This window comes from Carettochelys insculpta, chromosome 2 (genome assembly GCF_033958435.1).
Source record: "Carettochelys insculpta isolate YL-2023 chromosome 2, ASM3395843v1, whole genome shotgun sequence".
Lineage (NCBI taxonomy): Eukaryota > Metazoa > Chordata > Testudines > Carettochelyidae > Carettochelys > Carettochelys insculpta.
In genome coordinates, this window is record NC_134138.1 from 281,942,076 (window position 1) to 281,963,021 (window position 20,946).

The 20,946-nt window shown below is 46.1% G+C and overlaps 1 protein-coding gene across 15 annotated transcripts in view; it reads left to right on the forward strand.

Annotated features, from left to right (window-relative positions):
- The window catches only part of SMARCD3 (SWI/SNF related BAF chromatin remodeling complex subunit D3), a 311,319-nt gene that overhangs the window by 97,811 nt on the left and 192,562 nt on the right, over positions 1–20,946 (forward strand). For all 15 annotated transcript variants that reach the window (XR_012644121.1, XR_012644120.1, XM_074985431.1 and 12 more), the window contains exons 2-3: positions 4,064–4,281; positions 6,807–6,849. Coding sequence is in view for 13 of the 15 variants with exons in the window: in XM_074985433.1 (XP_074841534.1) it covers positions 4,064–4,281; positions 6,807–6,849 (261 nt within the window). In the remaining 2 variants the exon portion in view is untranslated. The remainder of the gene's footprint in view (positions 1–4,063; positions 4,282–6,806; positions 6,850–20,946) is intronic.

Genomic DNA, 20,946 nt, shown 5'->3' on the forward strand with positions numbered 1-20,946 from the left:
TGTTGCACATCTAAGCACATCGTAGGAGAAGGTGTAAAAGTGGGGGTGGGAGGAGAAAAGTAATTAGGCAAAGCAGAGGGGACAAGGTCAAGGAGGGAATGTAAGAATTTAAATGGAAGATAAACCACTATTTGTTTGGTAACTGCTTGTTTTAATGCCCAGTGAGAAAGAGGAGCCAACAGGAAGTTCAGAGAAACATAGGTCAGTAGCTAGGCTGGCCCGCAACTTAGCAGTTCTGACTGGCAGATGCACACATCTGGGCCCACAATCATGTCTCTTCTGGCCAAACAGTTTCCAAGGGGGTTAGATGTAGGGTAGTGGAGTTTGTCCTGTCTCTTCTGAATAGCAGTCAGCTGTCATGGAGTGATTGACAGTCAACAGCAGGCCCCATAGTCCAGCTTCTCCTTTTCTGGAAGGCAGCCACAGTTTGTGGATTGACAGGCAACAGGAGACTAAATACAAGATTTAGTGTGAACTATTTTAAGGCATTTCCTTCTGCTGGCTGCTGGGTTGGGAGTGTGGTGGAGGGGAGAGCCACATTTTCCAAAGAGTTGTCATAACAGCGTTTGTGGCTCTGAGGGTACAAACTGTGACAGGTGAAGATCTCAGCTCTGTACAAAGCCTTCACTTTTAGTAATTACTACCCCCTGTCTCTCTGCTCAGTGTAACTCCTACAATCAGTATCCCATACCAGTCCTATTATCTGCTCTTACTAGTCATGCCCACGCTTCTAGCCATTTCCCATTAACGGTGCAAGTAAAGTTTACTTGCCTCTGCCTGAAAGCCCTCATATAATTTTCTGTTTCTATCCACACTGCCTCTAGCTTTCTGCAAACAAGCAGCCCCTTGGAATCTAAGGAACAGCTATTTTCTAAGGCTTGAGTAGCAGCGAGCCTGGTGAAGTTTGATGGGTTGGTATGATATACTGAATAGCTAGCCTGAAGGTGTGTACTAAGCTGTTGCCTTTGCGGGTGTTCACCTGGACTATTATTTTAACCACTTCCCCTACTTGCAGCTGGAGCATGTACTCTGTTATCCAATCTCTATAACACTTAAGCATCATTCTCAGCAAAAACTCACTGGTGCATACACTGTGCTTTGTAAAGAATGACAGTGCTATGGAAATAGTTTTAAATAAGGGTAACAGTTTGTGTGCAAGAGTTGGTCTTGAGTTTTTAAAATTAGATTCATTTTAGTGGTTGGTTTCTTGACAGCTGCAAGCTCTTTAAGGCTAGGATTGACTTTACTCTGTGTCTTGTACAGCACTGATCTCATGGTCTGATCTAAAGCCAATGAAGTTAATGGAGATGTCGGGGGACTTCAGCATTTCTAAGGAAATGTTATCAAGCTCCCATATTCTCCTGTTATGGGGAGCGGGGGTACCTGATCAAAAAAGAGATTCTGTCCTTTAGCTACAACTTCTCACTTTACAGGCTCATTCTGTTGCATGGTGATACTGTATCCTGAACTGGAAGGCCTTTGATGGAGAAATCTCTGCCACCCAGTGTTTTAAAGTTTCACTTTTGACTGCCACCTTTTTAATGTCCCTGGACATCAGAGCAGCCCAATCAGCATAAAATGAAGATCAGTGGTGTGATATGGTGTCATCGTTAGTCTCGATTAGCATGTAGACCTCAACATTTTGGACTAGATGTAGCTTCTACATAGAATCATAGGGCCTGAAGAGACCTCAGGAAGTCATTGAGTCCAATCTCCATGACTTGCCTTAGTACCTCCCAGCCTATGCTTGGATCAGATTCTTTTCTTTAATGACCAGAAAGTGCCAGGCCTGACTCCATCACTTTGGCTACATCTACACGATAATATAAATTCGATGTTATTAAAATCTGTTTGATAAAGCTGAGTTGTTTTTATAAATTGTAATTTGACTATCCTCACTTCCCTACAAAGTCCCCACAAAGCCGACTTATTGCTGCCACACTAAATTGCCAAACATCGACTTGCAGCAGTGCATTGTGGGAACCTATCCCAAAGTTCCCCCAGCCTCGTAGCAATCTGGGTATTTTTTCTGGTGCAGTATGGGAAAAATTGCCCTGCAAGTGGTTGTGGGTATGTGACGTCATCTTCCCACATTGCATTGCCCTCATTCCCCTCCCATGGAAAGCAAATGGCTGCTTTTTCAGAGTGAAAGAGGGAAAAGTAGGGAACCCCGGGTGAAGGAAAACCAAATAGGCTGGCTTCAGAAGGTGTAGTGTGCCAAACAGGGGACTGTCATACTGCGCTGGGATCACCCAGGTGTCTGTCATCTCAATAGGTTCTCTGGCCATATTTCCCCCCGTTGAATCCAGAAACACCATCTCTGAAAATATTACAGGAACAGAGCACAGCTTGAGGAAAGCGAAGGATAGTAAAGTTGAGGAAAGTGCAAACCATAACAACTAAAGCCAACTCCCTCAGGCAGGGGAAAGGAAACAGTTTGTGGTGCAGGATTTTTGGCTTCCCACTTCACTACACAGACATGCCCAGCATAGGGGATGGAACTCACCAAATTTCTATGTGCCAGAATGACTGTACCCTGGGATCACCAGGTGTCTGTGTTATCTCAGCTGGTCTTCCAGCCACTCTTCCCTCCCTTAAAAGCACCCTTACCTGGGCAGAATGGTGTTGCTTTTACCTGATAAGTCAGCTAGTGCTCCAGGCATGGGATTGCCATATCTGCCTTCCCCTTTCTGTAAGGAGGGTTGTGGGATGGGAGGTAATTGGTTGAAGGGCCAGTTGAGATTGTTCCTTCAGTGTGTTGCTCAGGCGGTGGGGGGCAGCCTCGATTGAGTGTGACTGGGGGCTGTCTACTTCACATTCTGCTAGGGGTTTTGTGGAGTGGGGGGTAATCAGTTGAAGGGCCAGTTGAAACGGTCCCTTCCTGGCTGGTGACAGCAAACTTCCAAAAATCTTTGACATGGGAGGAGACTTTTCCCCAGTCACAGCAAGCTCCCAAAAATCTTTGCCACAGGAGGAGACTTCCCCCTGCCGATAGCAGGCTCCTGAAAATTTTTGCTGCGGGGGGGGGGAGACTTGTCCCTGGTGACAGCAAGCCTCCGAAAATCTTTGCTGCAGCAGGACACTTCCCCCCCCGCCCCAAGCAACAGCAAGCCCCCCAAAATTTTTCCAGCCTTTAGAGCCTTTACTGCATGCAAACCAGGATGTGGTACTGTCCGGCAGTGTGGTCTGCGCTGTGCCACAGGCACAAAGTTTTCATTGGGTTGGAGGCTAGCCACATGATGTGGTTGGGCACAGGAAAGACCCTGACAGCATGCCGCCAGTTTGTGGGAGGGTAAGGCTGCCCCTGTACAAACGTGAATCACAGAAAAGAGTTTCTAGGCCTCTCATACAAGCATGACTCCTACAGCCTAGTCACCACATGGTGTGGTGGGGTAGGGGCTGGTGCCAGTGCTGGAAAAAAAATCTCAGCCTTTCCTGCTATGTCCTGTGCTAGTAAGAAGCCACCACTCTGTGTTGGGGCTATTTTTAATGGGTAAATAATAAAGAAGGAAATTTCTCAGCGTCTCATACAAGCATGGCCCCACAGCCTAGCTGCTACGGGCTTCCTTGTGTAGAATTCAAATTCGCAGGTTCCTGTTACCTAATTCCTGCGTACTTGGAGAGCAGCGGAGATGGAAGTGGCCAGAGCAGACAAGTGTGGTGCATTATGGGATACATATGGGACACCTCTGGAGGCTAACCAAGTTCATTAAAGACATGGCATTTCCATGCTAGCCTGAATTTGAACTTTTAAATTTGAACACCGAGTTGGTTTTTTAGGGTGTTATAATATCGACCTTAGCGCTTCCTAAAATTGACCTAATGGTATTTGCAGTGAAGACAGCGACACTGTAAAATTAAGTTAACTGCCTTAAAATCAACTTTATTGTGTAGTGTAGACATACCCTTTGTCCTGTTGCACTGTTTGCTTACCAGAATGGTCAAAGCTTGGAAATTTACTGGTCTCTACATGAGAGCTAGTTATTACCTTCATTTCAGCCCCCTTGCTGCTGCAATAACTGTGATCAAACAGACATTTACTTTGATTTTGCTTCCTCTCTAGCGCCCTGGGATGCCATCAGGTGCTCGAATGCCCCATCAGGGGGCTCCAATGGGTCCCCCAGGCTCACCATATGTTGGAAGCCCTTCAGTCCGCCCTGGAATGCCCCAAACAGTGATGGAACCAACACGAAAGCGCACAGCACCTCAGCAAGTACAGCAACAGCAGGTACAACAGCAAGTGCAACAACAGCAGCAAGCAACTCAAACCCGCACCAGGAGGTAAGTGCAATGAAGAGAAGAGGAAGGTAATGAGAAGAACCAGTCGTCTTTTCAGTTTCGTGACATTCTTAAACACGCAGGCAACAAATCAGTAGACTTGTAACTTGTGTGCTGCTTGGAGCAGGAACTCTGACAATGCAAAATTCCTTGAATACTGTTCCATTTGTGAACTGTCTCAGAACAGACTTTGACTTCTATTATTTTCTTGTTATTTGGAGGTTTTAGAATGTGTGGTCCATATTTCAATTCAGTCTAAAGTGTTTGCTAACTACTTATTTGGATGTTTGTTTTCAACTCATGTTTTTGTGGTGTACCCTATTCTGCATAATATTTCTGCTCCCTGATTTGTTAACTGAATATTTTATGAACAGGAACAGGCAAATCAGAAATTTCAGCTTGCTGTTGTGAATACTTAGGCCATGAGTACTAGGGCAAAAATGCATTTGCACAAGTATTAATGAGATTTTCACTGTCTACAGACGTTCACTAGTAAAATAACATTAATGAAATTTACACAGAGTAACTAACTGGAGCTAGAGGGAGGAATTTCTTATGTGTTTGCACTTTTCTGACAAAATTTTCTCACCTTTTAATGTTATACAGCACCCAGTGCACTCTTGGCAACTAAATAATGGTTATAATTGCTATTTAGAAAGCAGGAATGGTTAGAACTTATCAGATTCTAAATTTACAAGTTGTGAGCCAATTCCTCCAGACTGGATTTATGGCCAACAAATGCTCAAGAGGCGCAGTCATCTGCAGAGTCTGTACATCTATCGTGCAAATATGGGTACTTGCAGGCTCAGGCAGTGCATTAATGGTGTAAGAACATCTGGTTGCATATAATATCTGCTGCTCTAGATCCTTGCCATGGGAGACTAGAGGTAGGCAGAGAAGCGATAAATTCCCAGGTCTCTAACAGACAATGAGGGAGTAGATAGGATGTAACTCTCTTTCAGTGTTACTGGGTGCTTCAGGTGCACCTTCCCATTTCCTTTATGCTCTAGCTCACCCAATCACTGTTTCTCTCCTGCAATTATTATTGCATTGCCCCTTTAATTGTCATTTCTGGAGTGTTTTTTTTTTTTCCCCCCTGTTCGTCTAGCTGCTCCCTGGGTCAGGTGAGAGTTACTATCCCTTTTCTCCCTGGCCAGGCCAGAAGCGCGCCCTCCCTCTCAGTCAGTGTTCCAGCCCCTCCTGCATATCTCATATCAACTGTCATGGAATGTTTCAGCTCCAGCATTTCTTACTTACTAAAGTGGCCAGTGGATGAGTGTGTAAATACTCTGGGCCAAATCCAGAGCTGGGCGGGAGGGAGAGAGGGAGGGTCATCTTACATTCCCCCAGCCCCAACAATGTCTCAGCCTGGGCCCAGAAAAAGCAGAGAAACTGGTGTCCCAGGCCCAACTCAAGAGGAGGGAGGCACTTTGTTAGTGAGCATGGGAAGGACATGTTCCACCCCTGGAAACAAGTGAAAAAAACATTGATCTTGGGGACACAGAATCTAAGGGGGCCTCTAAGGAGGAATGGGGAAGAGGGCAGGAGAACCCCAGGGTCTGGCTGGGGACAGGCATTTCCTTCTTCCTTGTTCACTTCCCAGAGATGGACTGATTTGAGCCCTGCTCCAGGAGTGGAAGTAACAATCCCTGAACAGAAGAGGAGCCAAGATTTTCCTCTTTCTGAATTGCTGGGGCTGCAAGGAAACGGCCAGATGGGCACCAACAGTGTGTATGGTTTAAAGTCAAAATCTAGGGCCAGTGCCTTTGCCTGATTCCTGTTTCATTACCATTTGCTATGTGCATATGCACATGTTGCTCATATAGAAGTGTGTGTGCATATGATCACACATACCTCTGTTTTAGAACAGAGATGCATCGTATGTGTGCGTGCACATTTTTACGTAGATTGTCCAGGGATATACATATCCACACACATCTGTGTAAATAATAGGTGCATACAACATACCTGTATATGTACAGTCTCTCCTACCCACCCCCTCCCAGGGACATGCATGGATAGATATAAGCGTATCTGTTTCAATAGACGTTCAACACACACAAAAACCACCAAGTATGCACATGCGTATATACTCACAAATGTATGTATGTGTGTATATCTATCTATCTATCTATCTATCTCTATGTGGCTACACACACTCTCCTAAATTAATGCTCTTGCACAGACTCTTGCATTCAGAATGTGCTCATAGCTCTCCATCTCACTCGCACTGACACACATGCACACAAACATACACTGCTGCCCCTTACTATGTGGGATCCTGTGATCACAGAACTTGAAGACTTTTTCCCAAGATGAGAGAGAGCTCTGATTTTTGATTCGCGACCTTTCCCTCAAAGTAGCTGAGAGAGGGTGCCCTAGGTATTGGATATGGGTGAAACCCTTTTGCCGATACATGCACAGCTGTGCACCAGCATGTGGAGATGTCAGGATAATTTAGCAGGTGGCCTCGTTACTCCTAGATCTGTCACCATGGTAACGTGTTTTTTTCTTTAAAAAATGTACAGTGCCAAGAGGAGGAAGATGGCTGACAAAATTCTCCCTCAGAGGGTGAGTCACTTTCATTTCCTATTCACTTCACAGTCCGTTCAGCACCTTTGTTTATTCAGGATGGATTTTAACAAATACATTCACTCTTTGTTTAAAGATATCTAATTAAGTAGGAAGTAGCCTGCTGCGTGAAGGTCTGCAGAGTGGGGCCAATGCTGGGGCTGGGATTGTGGAGCAGGGCTCGGCCTGTCCCCTCCTTGTGCGAAGGGTTAGCTCTGCTGACACTACTGCATGCAGAGAGGACAGCAGGGCTGCAAAGAACGCAGTTAAGCATGTGTCCCTTCTGGACTCTGAAGGGGTTTTAAATCAATATTTCTGTGCGTAACCAAAAGCTGGTTCAGAGTTCAACATCTGCCTGTAGGAAATGGGCTCCTCCTTACATTACAGTGATCCAGCAATTCATTCAAAAAGTGGCAATGCCCTTTTGACAGGCACCCAGAGCCCTCTTGCAACTCATCAGTCAGCTTCCCTTCCCTATGCTACTATTTATTCCCCAATTCCAAGCTGTTCATTTACACCCCATCAATGCAAGAGCCCAAGCACTCCAACATGTTAATCCTCTTGACTCCCCTCACTTGCAGATGTCTTGCCTGGCAGCTGTGAACTGTTTTCTCTGCAGCCTCCGTCTTTAAAAGATCTAGGCCTAACTTTCTAGTCCTTAGAACTTTCACAGTTGCCAGGTATTGCTGCTTTAGGAATTAAGTTACAGTTAAACCCAGAAACTTAATGATACTAACATTCTTCTAAATTTTTTATTTTAGAGCCATATCATCGCTACTTCTCAGGGAGTCTGTCCATTCCCAGAATGGGAGATCAGACTCTATATTCTTTCAGTTATATGTTTTTCGCGCTCTGGTCCCCTGTGAGTCCCACACATCTTACATTACTAGATCATAAATCCAGAAGGAACCAGTATGGTCATCTACTCCCGGCCACAGAATTTTCCTGAATTAATTCCCATTTTAACTACAGCAGATCTTTTAGGAAGAAAAATTCCAATCTTGAGTTAAAAATTTGCAGTGAGAGAATATTCACAATACTTATTAGTAAATTGTTCCAGTGGTTAATTACCTTCACTGTTAAAAAGTTGCTCATATTTATTTCTAGTCTGAATTTGGGTATGTCTATGTTATGAAATTTAGGTCAAATTTATGAATGTTGATTTTCTAGCATCCAATTTTGTAAAGTCGAATGTGCATGTCCACAGTGACACACAAAGTGAATGGAGATTGTTCTCTTAAGATTGCCAGATTCATCTTTGTTGGCAATGCACTCTGAGTTCCTATCCCACAGTTGCTATTGCCCCGTTTTGTATTGTGGGTTTCTGTCCCAGTGTGCGATGGGACAAAAATATGCCACGGGTCATTCTGTGTGTCATTGGTATCCTGTAGGGCACTTGTCTCCTCCCCATCCCTTTGGAAAGGGCATCAGAAAGTGTTTTTGCACCCTTTTTCATACCCATGCAGATGCCATTAGAAGGCTAACATGGAACACGTACAGCTTAAAACTGTTATGGCAAGTATTATGAGCACCTCATGCATTGTGCTGCGGTATATGCAGAGCTGAAGCAGCTGTAAGAGCAATGAAAAGTCTGAAGAGGACATGGACATATACAAATGTGAGACGTGCCCTCCCCCCAATTAGTGTGTAGCTGCAAAACATCCTGGGAGGAGGCGATGAGATACATTGTTCCAAGAAGCTCCTGGCTGTGGGCAAGATCACTGCTCCATTTGCCTGCTGACCATTGTCATTGTCCTCCTCTTCTTCCTCATCCATGTCCTCCTTGCTGTTGCCAGATGCTTTCTGAGGAATCTCAGGAGGTATCCATGGACCGTTTGGGGACAGTGGTTGGGTCACTGTCTAGAATCCCATGCAGATGCTCCTAGAAGTGGCATGTTTGCAGTGATGACCCAGAATACCTATTTGCTTTGTTTGTTTTAAGGTACATCTGCCTGAGCTCCTTTATTTTCATGCAGCACTGCCAGACATTCCTGCTGTACCCTTTTTCCTCCATGTCCTGTAAGATTTTGGCATATGCATCTGTGTTTCTTTTGCTTCTCTGTAGTTTTCCCAGCACAGATTCGTCCCCCACAGGGCAATGAGGTCTTGGATCTCCACGCTGGAGCTCATCTGCAACCAGGGGAATTCATTGCCAGATGTGCTGCTGAGGTGTACTGCCTGCTCTGCTGGCCAGACAGGAAATGACATTCAAATTTTCCTGGGCTGCTTCCTGCACACCTGAAGAGTAGCAGAGCTGAAAGTGATGGCCAGAGTGGTCACATTGGAGTACTGTGGTACACATCCTGGAGGCCAAGAATGTTAAGTTTCACAGTGCTTCATCAGCAGTACCCTAAGGTCGATCATGCAAGGTCGAATTTGGCTTTACTCCTCATGAAAGGCAGGATTATAAAAGTCAACCTTAGGAGCCCCTAAAATCGACAGAACGGACGCTGTAGTGTGGACTGATTCCTTATAAATTTGACCCAAGTTCCCTAAATTTGAATTATTCTCCTAGTGTAGACCAGGCCTTTGTGTAGCTTTGATTTCCAGCCGTTGGTTCTTGTTATATCTTCGTCTGCTAAGTGAAGATGCCTCTATTATCAAATACCTGCTTTCCGTGTAAGTAGTTTGTAGATTATGATCAAATCACCCCTTCACCTCAGGCAGGTTTTTTCATCCTTTAATCCTTCTAATTTCTCTTCTCTTTGAATCCACTCCAATTGTCAATATCCTTCTGAACTGCAGAACTGGACATATTTTTCCAGAAGAAATTGCACAGCTACCAAATAGAAAGATCTTCGAGAGAGACCCTTCTTTATTGTGTACTGAGAACAGAAGTTATTCCATTTTTTTTAAAAGCTGCAGTTCTCCCTGCCTCTTTCCCCTCCCACCGCACTTCCTCAAACAAAAGCACATAGCTCCTGCAAATGGAATGGACTCCTTTGGCAGCAAAAGACATTTCTTTGTTTACTACATTACTGGCAACTCGGTGATTTTTAAGGCGTTTTCTACACTAAGGAATTTTACGCAAAAGTTGCACTGGGATAGCGTTGGGGTGCCTTAGTGTAGGCCAGGTGTGGTTTTGCTGATTTTATCACTCTGTTAGATAAATCATTGATATAGTGATGCAAACCCTCAGAGCTGCCAGAGTATCACCTGTAGTAGGTTTTCCACTGGCATGCATGAGCTGATGATAACCCCAATGGGCTATAATTTCAAATGTAAAATTTAATCTTTTCCAGACTTCTTTTTCCTCCTACCTCTGCATCCCTTTTACAATAAATGAATAGCATAAGTACCACTTCTGTCATCAACTGGAAAATCTGTAATAGTGGCTTTGGGAGTATGCACAATTCATGCTTCCAAGTCTCTTGAAAGTTATCTGTCAGTGGCTGGGTATAGACACTCCCTCCCCAGCTCTCCACGTGTGACCTATCGTATGTAACAAATATTTCTCAGTCATTCCTCAGCCTTATGACTGTCTTTCTCTTAGTGTTTCATGGAGATTGAGGGAGTCTCAAAACAAACTGTACTCGCTCTTTAAAATGATCTTGTTTTCTAAGGAATGGAGAAACAAAGTGAGAGTAACATTTTTTCACTTCAGTGTCAGCTACTGGTTCCAGCAGCACCCTTGGCAGAGAAGCTGGAGAAAGGATAAACAGATTACTCATCTGGACATACAGATACTCTGATTAAACCTGGATTGCAGCCTATCAGTGCTGAAACTTGGGCCTGGTCTACACTAGGGATCAAAGTCAATCCCAGATGCTCAGTTCTAGCTATGTCATTAGTGTAGCTAGAATCAATGTATCAGGATCAACTTTGTTCCCTAGTGTAGACTGGGGCTCTTTGGGCTCACACCAATGTACCTTACTCCGCACAATAGCGCAGAGTTACCAGGATTGACAGTTGAGCCCAGAGAGGTTGATTTTGCCATGCATCAAACCCCTCGTAACTATAGACACACTCTTAATGTTGGGCTTTGCTAAAGAGCCAGCACAGCTGTTATCATTGTTAGCTCTTCAAACTGTGCTCAATTTTGCACATATTTAATTGTATACAGCCAGTTCAGCCTAGACACACAAACAGATATATTCCCATATTACAAAGCTGATATCTTAGTGGTTTATATTACAATCAGAATTCTAGGGCTGGAAGTGACCTCAGGAGGTCATCTAGTCCAGCCCCCTGCTTGAAGCAGAATCAACCCCAGCTACAGCAACTAACTTTTAGTAAAGGTCAGAAACATTAACTTTTAAATATGTTCCTTCATCTCCCTGCTCCCCCACCCCACTCCACATCACCTACCTCATGGTCTTGCCTTTTCAAACCTTATACCCATCCCATCTGCTCCCATGCTCTGTTTGTCTTTTTCTGTTCTCTCTGAATGCCAACCTGACAACAGGTTCTGTCACCTCTCTTTTTTACATAAGAACGGCCATACTGGGTCAGACCAAAGGTCCATCTAGCCCAGTATCCTGTCTGCTGACAGTAGCCAGTACCGGGTGCCCCAGAGGAGGTGAACCAAAGACAATGATCAAGTGATCTGTCTCCTGCCATCCATCTCCTGCCTTCGACAAAAGGCTAGGCACCATACCTTACCCATTGCTAATAGCCATCTATGGACCTAACCTCCAAATATTTATCGAGCTCTTTTTTAAACTCTGTTAGAGTCCTGGCCTTCACAGCATCCTCTGGTAAGGAGTTCCATAGGTTGACTGTGCGCTGTGTGAAGAAAAACTTTCTTTTATTAGTTTTGAACTTGATACCCGTTAATTTCATTTGATGTCTCCTAGTTCTTATATTATGGGAACAAGTAAATAACTTTTCTGTATTCACTTTCTCCACACCATTCATGATTTTATATACCTCTACCATATCACCCCTCTGTCTCCTCTTTTCCAGACTGAAAAGTCCCAGTCTCTCTAGCCTCTCCTCATTTGGGACCCATTCCAAACCCTTAATCATTTTAGTTGCCCTTTTCTGAACCTTTTCTAATGCCAATATATCTTTTTTGAGGTGAGGAGACCACATCTGCATGTAGTACTCAAGATGTGGGCATACCATAGTTTTATATAGGGGAAGTAAGATATTCTTAGTCTTATTTTCTATCCCTTTTTTAATTATTCCTAACATCCTATTTGCTTTACTGACTGCCGCTGCACACTGCGTGGATGTTTTCAGAGAACTATCCACTATAATTCCAAGATCCCTTTCCTGATCTGTTGTGACTAAATTTGCCTCATCATATTATATGTATAATTGGGGTTATTTTTCGCAATGTGCATTACCTTACACTTACTCACATTAAATTTCATTTGCCATTTTATAGTGGCTACTTCTCTCAAAGTCCTTGCCTTGAGTTGTCCCTAAAGGAACATTGGGGAATGTCATGTGTTTCCTCCCGCCACCTCCTTTCTGACTTCTATCCTTTCTTTTTGTTCCTTTCCCCCACCCACCCAGCTCCTCCCACCTATACCACCTTCTCTGTCCCTGATTCATGTCTCTCCATCTTATCATATTTTGCCAGATCCAGCCATGTTCATCAATGCTATTCATTGGTTAAGAATTATGCTTATTCTATTTGTTACCTCCCTCTCCTCCAGCTTACTTGTCACTGGCTTGTTTCGTTAAGTCTTGTTTTTATAGATTACAAGCTGTTTGGGGAAGAGAATGTAATTTATTATATATTTTTAGAACTCCACTTGGTGTCTATGTAGTATTGCATTATAAATTTTTAGTACTACTACTAGTAGTAATTAGTAATAAATACAGCTGAGAGAGAACAGTGGTGGCAGCACAAAAGATTTATTTTACTTACTAGCTGTGTTAAAGCTATCATTCTGATAAAACATTTAAGTTCAGTAAGCCAGAGGAGGCACTGAATAAGACTGGATGAGCTCAGACAAGTAGGGATTCATGAAGGGCAAATCATGCCTAACCAATCTGATTAGTTTCTATGACGAGATACCTGGCTCTGTGGATAGGGGAAAAAATCAGTGGATGTGATTTATCTGGACTTTAGCAAAGCTTTTGATATGGTCTCCCACAATATTCTTGTTGGTAAGTTAAAAGGAATGTGGATTGGATAAATGGACGGTAAGATGGATAGAAAGCTGGCTAGAAGGTTGGGCCCAGAGGGTAGTGATCAACATCTCGATGTCGGGATGGCAGTCGGTTTCCAGTGGAGTGTCCCAGGGTTCAGTTCTGGGTCCTGTTCTGTTCAACATATTTATCAATGACCTGGATGAGGGATTGGATTGCACCCTCAGCAAGTTTGCAGATGACACTAAGCTAGGGGGAGAGATAGATACACCGGAGGGTAGGGATGGGGTCCAAAGTGACTTAGACAAATTGGAAGACTGGGCTGCAGGAAATCTGATGAAGTTCAATAACAAGTGCAGAGTCCTGCACTTGGGCCAGAAGAATCCCAAGCATTGTTACATGCTGGGGTCTGACTGGCTCGGTAGTAGTTTTGCAGAAAAGGATCTGGGAGTTGTAGTGGACGAGAAGCTGGACATGAGTCAACAGTGTGCCATTGTAGCCAAGAAAGCTAATTGTATATTAGGTTGCATCAAGAGGGGCGTTGCCAGTAGATCCAGAGAAGTGATTATTCCTCTTCATTCGGCTTTGGTGAGGCCGCATCTGGAGTACTGTGTCCAGTTCTGGGCCCCCAATTATAGAAAGGACGTGTATACACTTGAGAGGGTCCAGCAGAGGGCGACCAAAATAATTAGGGGGGTGGAGCATATGACCTCTGAAGAAAGGTTGAGAGAATTGGGATTGTTTAGTCTGCAGAAGAGAAGACTGAGCAGGGACTTTATAACAGCCTTCAACTTACTGAAGGGAGTCTGCAAAGAGGCTGGAGAGAGGCTGTTCACAGTGGTCATAGATGGCAGAACATGGAACAATGGTCTCAAGTTGCAGTTGGGAAGGTCCAGGTTGAACATTAGGAAAAAGTTTTTCACTAGGAGGGTGGTGAAGTACTGGAATTGTCTACCCAGGGAAGTAGTGGAGTCTCCATCCCTGGAGGTGTTTGAGTCTCACCTCGACAAAGCCCTGGCTGGGCTGATCTGATGGGTTTGGTCCTGCTTAGAGCTAGGGGCTGGACTCAGTGGCTTTTTTAGGTCTCTTCCAGCTCTGTTGTTCTATGATTCTGTGATCACAGACAGTATTCATTAGTAAGCAGTTGCATCTCATTTCTATTCCCTTGTCCAGTCAGTGTGAAAATCTGATTTCTGTTCAGTCTCTGGAGGAGCTGCAGCTTATGGCACTTAGTCACTTTATGCATGTCACATGCATCTGAAGAAGCAGGTCTTTGCCCATGAAAGTTTATGCTCCAAAATATCTGTTAGTCTATAAGGCGCCGCAGGACTTCTCATTGTTTTTGTGGACACAGACTAAGACGGTTACCCCTCTGATGAAAGTCAGGCAGGAATCCTGACTCCCTGGACTGAATACATTGCCTCTCAAAGACAAGTGGATTGAGAAATAAGTCATGTTTAATGTGGGGAGAAGAAAATGCAGACTTCCTTGGAGTTAGCTATCACTTAAATTTTATTCTGTGGTTGATGGTGAGTTTTAACTTGAAAGGACCCTGGATTCCCAAGTTAGTTGTGGACAAGTACCTCAGAAATGGCTTGGCTCTTGGTGCTGTGCTGTCAGTAAAGAAACATGTGTTCCATTGAAAAGGACTTACAGGATCATCCTCATTATTTCTTCTGTCAGGAGCCACTAATGATTAATAACCTAATACTGTTCCTGTAATCCTGCTTTATATTCCAGTTATTTAGAACCTGCTCTTACTTAGGTAAGCAGGTAATTATAAACAGGATAGATTTGCAGCAGGTGCTAAGATCTTGGATAAGGTATTGCTAACGTGCCCAAATTAGGGCAAATTACTCATGGCTAGTTAGTAATGGCATCTTGCATAACTTTTGTGTGTAATATCACATTGCCTTTCACAGTGTCAAGGCTTGTCTGAATGGTATTGATCAATGATCGGGGTACCCACCAGGAATTTTTTTTACCATGTTTATGGGAATCCCTATTTTGGACACACATTGTGGGATATGTTAAGCACAGAATCCACTTTGAAGTAGTGTCTGTTAGGGAGAGACATGCTTTCTCCCTTGCTTATTATAATATATGAACAAAGGGTCTCTAAGGAGCCTAGTGGCATCAACTAGACATGGTCATCACTAAGCATAATAACCTAAAAAACGTCCTCCTGACACACAGCTATCATAGTGCTTACTGTGATACAGATCACTTGGTAGTTTGCTCCAAGCTCAAGCTGAGACCCAAGAAGCTGTACTGCTCTAAACCTGCTGGAAGGCATTGCATTGATGCCAGAAAGACGGCAAACTCGGAGAAAGCTGAAAAGTTCAGAGAGACCCTTCAGGGAAATCTGTGCAGCGGCCCTGGGGGTGCCGATGTGACAGCCAAATGGCAACATCTGAGGGATAGAGTTTACAACACAGCCTTGTCGGTGTTTGGAAGAAGAGCTAGAAACATGAATGACTGGTTCGAAGCTAACTCCGATGAGATGATTCCAGTGATTGAAAAGAAGCGCGCTGCACTCCTGGAGTACAAACGCTCACCGAGCCAGAGTACCCAGCAAGCACTTAGAGTGGCCAGAAGAACAGTATAGCAGACAGCCAGGCACTGTGCCAACAACCACTGGCTCCAGCTATGCAGCAGCATCGAGACCTGTGCTGACTCTGGTAATCTCAGAGGAATGTACGAGGGTATGAAGAAGGCATTAGGACCCACCCAGAACAAGATGGCACCTCTGAAATCCAAATCTGGTGAAGTCATCGCTGACAAAGCCAAACAGATGGAACGCTGAGTTGAGCACTACTCCGGGCTGTACTCACGCGAGAATGTTGTGGTTGACGCAGCCCTCGATGCCGTCGAGCTCCTACCAGTAATGGACGAACTGGATCAAGAACCGACTGTGGATGAACTGAAGAGAGCCATCGACAGCATTGCAGCAGGAAAGGCCCCTGGCCAGGATGGTATACCATCAGAGGTAATCAAGTGTGCCGCGGACACAGTCCTGGAACCCCTACATGAGCTACTGTGCCTGTGCTGGAAAGAGGGTGAGGTTCCACAGGATATGCGTGACGCTAACATTGTAACGTTGTATAAGAACAAAGGAGACAGAAGCGACTGCAACAACTACCGTGGAATCTCCCTCCTAAGCGTCACTGGTAAACTGTTCACTCGCGTCATTCTTGGCAGACTCCAGAAGATTGCTGAGAGGGTGTACCCCGAATCGCAGTGCGGATTCCACGCAGAGAAGTCTACCATTGACATGGTCTTCTCTTTAAGGCAGCTGCAGGAGAAATGCAGGGAGCAGAGGAAGCCACTCTACATAGCCTTCATTGACCTGACCAAGGCCTTTGACTTGGTCAGCAGGGATGGTCTGTTCAGACTGCTCCACAAGATAGGCTGTCCTCCACGGTTACTCAGATGATCCAGTCGTTCCCCAAAGACATGAGAGGAACCATCCAATGTGACAGTGCATTATCGGATGCTTTCAGAATCAGGAGCGGCGTCAAACAAGGATGCGTGCTTGCTCCAACATTGTTCAGGATCTTCTTCGCACTCCTCCTGAAGCATGCCTTTGGATCTTCAACAGAGGGCATCTTGCTGCACACAAGACCTGATGGGAACCTGTTTAATCTTGCAAGGCTGAAAGCTAAGTCTAAGGTGTGGGAAGTCCTCATCAGAGGCATGCTGTTCGCAGACGATGCTGCTGTAGTGTCTCACACAGAAGACCAGCTTCAAAAACTGCTGGATCAGTTCTCCAAAGCGTGCAAGGACTTTGGGCTTACCATCAGCCTAAAAAAGACAAACGTACTCAATCAGGATGTTGCTGAATCCCCATCAATCAGCATTGACAACTATACGTTAGAGGTCGTGCACGAGTTCGTTTACCTCGGGTCCACCATCACCTACACCCTGTCGTTGGACACTGAGCTAAATAGGAGGATTGGAAAAGCAGCCACAACTCTGTCCAGGCTCAGCAATAGAGTGTGGAATAACAACAAGCTGTACACTCACACCAAAATGCAAGTCTACAGAGCCTGCATCCTCAGCACCCTCCTTTATGGCAGCGAGACTTGGACCCTGTATGCCCACCAGGAAAAGAGGCTGAACGTCTTCCACTTGCGCTGCCTCAGGCGCATCCTTGGAATATCATGGAAGGACAGAGTGACCAACACCACCGTCCTTGAGCGAGCTGGAATCCCAACCATGCACACCCTCCTCAGGCAGCGTCGGCTCCGCTGGCTTGGCCACGTCCACAGGATGAATGATGGAAGGATTCCAAAAGACATCCTGTATGGTGAGCTAGCCTCTGGCAAAAGACCTCCCGGATGCCCCCAGTTGCGCTACAAAGATGTCTGCAAGAGAGACCTCAGAGAGGTAGACATCGATCTGGACAACTGGGAAGAACTAGCAGACGACCGCAGCAGATGGAGGCAGGGGTTACACAAGGGCCTTCAGAAGGGCGAGATGAAGATCAGACAGCTAGCAGAGGAGAAGTTAGCGCACAGAAAGCGCACTAAGGACTTGCCAGACACCCACCACATCTGCAAGAGATGCAGCAAGGACTGTCACTCTCGTGTGGGTCTTCGTAGTCACAGTAGACGCTGTAAATGAAGTCCTCAATTGAAACTATAAAGGGTGTGATCCATAGTCTATGCAGACTGAAGGATGCCTACTACTACTATATCTAAGGAGCACTGAACCCAAGTATCCTTCCTTTCTTCTTCGAGTGGACCCCGTGGATGCTCCACAGTAGATGTCGGGCTCGGAAAATCTTCAGCAGTCTCCGTCGGGTCGTGCATGCACCGATGCGTGTCGGCTCTTTGTGTGCTTACGGTCACGTGCGTGATCCGGTACCCGCCAGTTCCTTCTCAACCGCTAACGGCTGCAGACAGAATCCTCTCCGGCTCCAACGCCTGAGACAGATAAATCTTATTTTTTTCTTGTGTTAATAGTTTTTAACAGTTCATAGTTAGCAGTTCTATAGTTATTATAGTTAGTTACTCTGTTAAAAGTTGTTAAAAGCTAAAGACTATCTTAAAACTGCAGCGGCCGCCTCCGGGCGGGCCCGCTCTTTTTGTTTGTCGGCCTTCAAAGGCCAACGGTTATTAACATCACCTAACAGACTGTTAAGTGTGCTATTAGCACCTAAGGACTCAGAGTTAAGTCTTAACAATGCCATCCCCCGGCTTTAAGAAGTGTGAATCTTGCCGGGAGGCCATGCCTGCTTCGGATGGCCATAGCAGATGCATACGGTGCCTTGGGGAGACGCACGTTCCCCAGAAGTGCTCCCATTGTTCCAAGTTGACTAATAGAGCTAGAAAAGATAGAGAAATGAGGCTGAAGATGCTGTTAGTTGACAAAGCACTTCAGCCTGCCTCATCGGAGGCAACGCATGCGGAGGGCTCTTCAGGACCGCACAAGAGGAAGGCTGCCTCTTTGACCTCCTGTGCAGAAGAAAAGAAGAGCCTCGCCTACTCGATCCCTGCCCCTTACTGTTGGGAGCGGGACGAGTGTAACAAAGGGCCCACGCATGCTGGCTTCCTCCACTGGTAAAGCCGCGGCGCATGCAACCACTCCAGGCCCTGCAGCTACCGGGGAGACGGCACCGAGAGCCGTGCGGGCACTAGTCAGTCCGGCACCGGCTACTGCGGCACCGATCGAGACTTCCCCAGAGGCACCGGGATCGACGGCACCGAGGACATCGGCACCGGCAACAACGGCACCGGGAGCAGTGGCAATCAGCATGACACCTGCTCTGGTACCAAGTTCACCGACAAGACCACCCGAGAGGGTAAAGGCTAAAACGAAGACCAGGCACCGCAGCCCCTCTCCTGAGGTAATTGCGCTGCCTCTGTCACCACGATCACCACCAGAGATTCGATGGGCAGCAACACCTTCAGCCTGCCACAGACGTCCTTCTTCTCCTTTTCTTCGGAGTCCATCCCAGGGGTCTGCATGCTTTTCTCCATCATCTAGCAGAGATCCCTATGAGTCTTCTCACAGAGGCTCTCCTCGTACGTCGGTATCCTCTCGGAGGTCTCGACACTCCAGGCACCACCCTTACATTCTTGGGTCATGGTCCAGGTCTCCATCGCCGGGCCCCTGTCCCTGTTGCTACGACCGCCATCATTTATGTGGGGCGTCAGCATAGGAGGTCGACGTCTCACTATGGATCCCCGTTGACCACCCCTCAATGCCACAGTGTTCTGCTTCCACTGGGAGGAACACCATGAGTTCCCCAATCAGAGGCTGGGTCTAAAGACATTGAATCCCACCTCGAAATTCCACAAAGGCAATCACATCAATACAGCCAGGATCCAGAGGAATTGGAGGAGAGATACCATAGTGATGCCTCCTCATCCTCACCAGACGAGGCCGTGGTCCCTGGGGACATTTCTCCCCCAGATGACCTGAAACAGTTCCAGGAGCTGTTCAAACGAGTAGCTCGATCCCAAGATATTCAAGTGGCGGAGGTGCAGGAGAAACACCACAAACTCCTTAAAAACCTCAGGCCTCCATCTTCTTCTAAAATTACTATTCCTCTGGACGATGCAATCATGGAGGCAGCCACTAATATATGGCAGACTCCAGCATCCACTCCTCCTACCAACAAAAGAGCGGACAAAAAGTACTTCGTCCCTGCGAAAGGTATGGAGTTTCTATTTAGTCATCCACAGCCAAACTCGCTAGTGGTTGAATCGTCCCAACACAGGTCCAAATCGTCCCAGTACAAATCTGGGGGATTGGACAAGGACATAAAGAAGCTGGATCTTCTGGGTAGAAAAGCCCTACTCCTCCTCTACTCTGTTGCTCCGCATGGCCAACTATGCCGCTCATTTGTCGAACCACAATTTCGACAACTATTCCAAGCTTACTGCCCTCATGGACTTCCTTCCGGAGGATAAAAGGCCAATTCTTAAGGCAATTGTGCAAGAGGGCTATGCGGCTTCTCGAGCGGGCGTGCAGATTGCACTGGATGTGGCCGGACACAGCGGCCCGCGCCGTGGCCACTGCGGTGGTAATGTGGAGAGAGTCATGGCTTCACACATCCGGCATTCCAAAGGAGTTACAGATCAAAATTGCAGACCTCCCCTTCGACAAAATAAAATTGTTTGCTGAATCCACTGACTCAGTCCTACACTCGAGCAAAGATTCCAGAGCGACACTTTGGACTTTGGGGATATATACGCCACCGTTCAGAAGGAAGAAATTTTATCCTCAGCAACGCCGTTATGGTTACCAACAGCAACGTACCCAATTTCAACGGGGGTATGATAAGGGACGTCATCAACAAACACATTATAAGGGCCCTAGGCACCGGCCCCACCAGGGCAATGCCTCCGCAGGGCAAAGTGCAAGCAGCAAGTTTGACGGGTATGTCGAGGGCCGCGAAGCCAAGACCATACCTCAGTGCCAATCTCAGTACATGTTCCATCACTGACTCAAGCCATTTTACCCACAATGGAAAAGCATCATGTCAGACAAGTGGGTATTGGAGATTGTAAACACGGGATACACGATCCCCTTCCAGTCTTTACCTCCACCAAATCCTCCCACCGCACCCCTTCTCAGAGACCCCTCTCACCTACTGGAATTAAGGCGGGAGGTGGACCACCTCCTATTCATATGAGCGGTGGAGAGAGTACCGGAACAATTTCAAGGCAAAGGGTTCTACTCCAGGTATTTCCTGATGGAAAAGAAGACAGGAGGGTGGAGACCCATTTTGGATCTACGCACACTGAACCGGTACCTAGGCAAACAGCGCTTCAAAATGACTACGATGGCTTCAATAATCACTGCACTAGACCGTGGCGATTGGTTTGCAGCCCTCGACTTACAGGATGCGTATTTTCATATCGCAATTCATCCAGCCCACAGGCGTTTCCTCCGGTTCCTTGTGGGCACAGATCATTTCCAGTACAGAGTCCTCCCATTCGGACTCTCTTCAGCACCCAGAGTCTTCACCAAGACCTTAGCGGTGGTGTCAGCATACCTACACAGACAGGGAGTTTTTATTTTCCCGTACCTGGACGATTG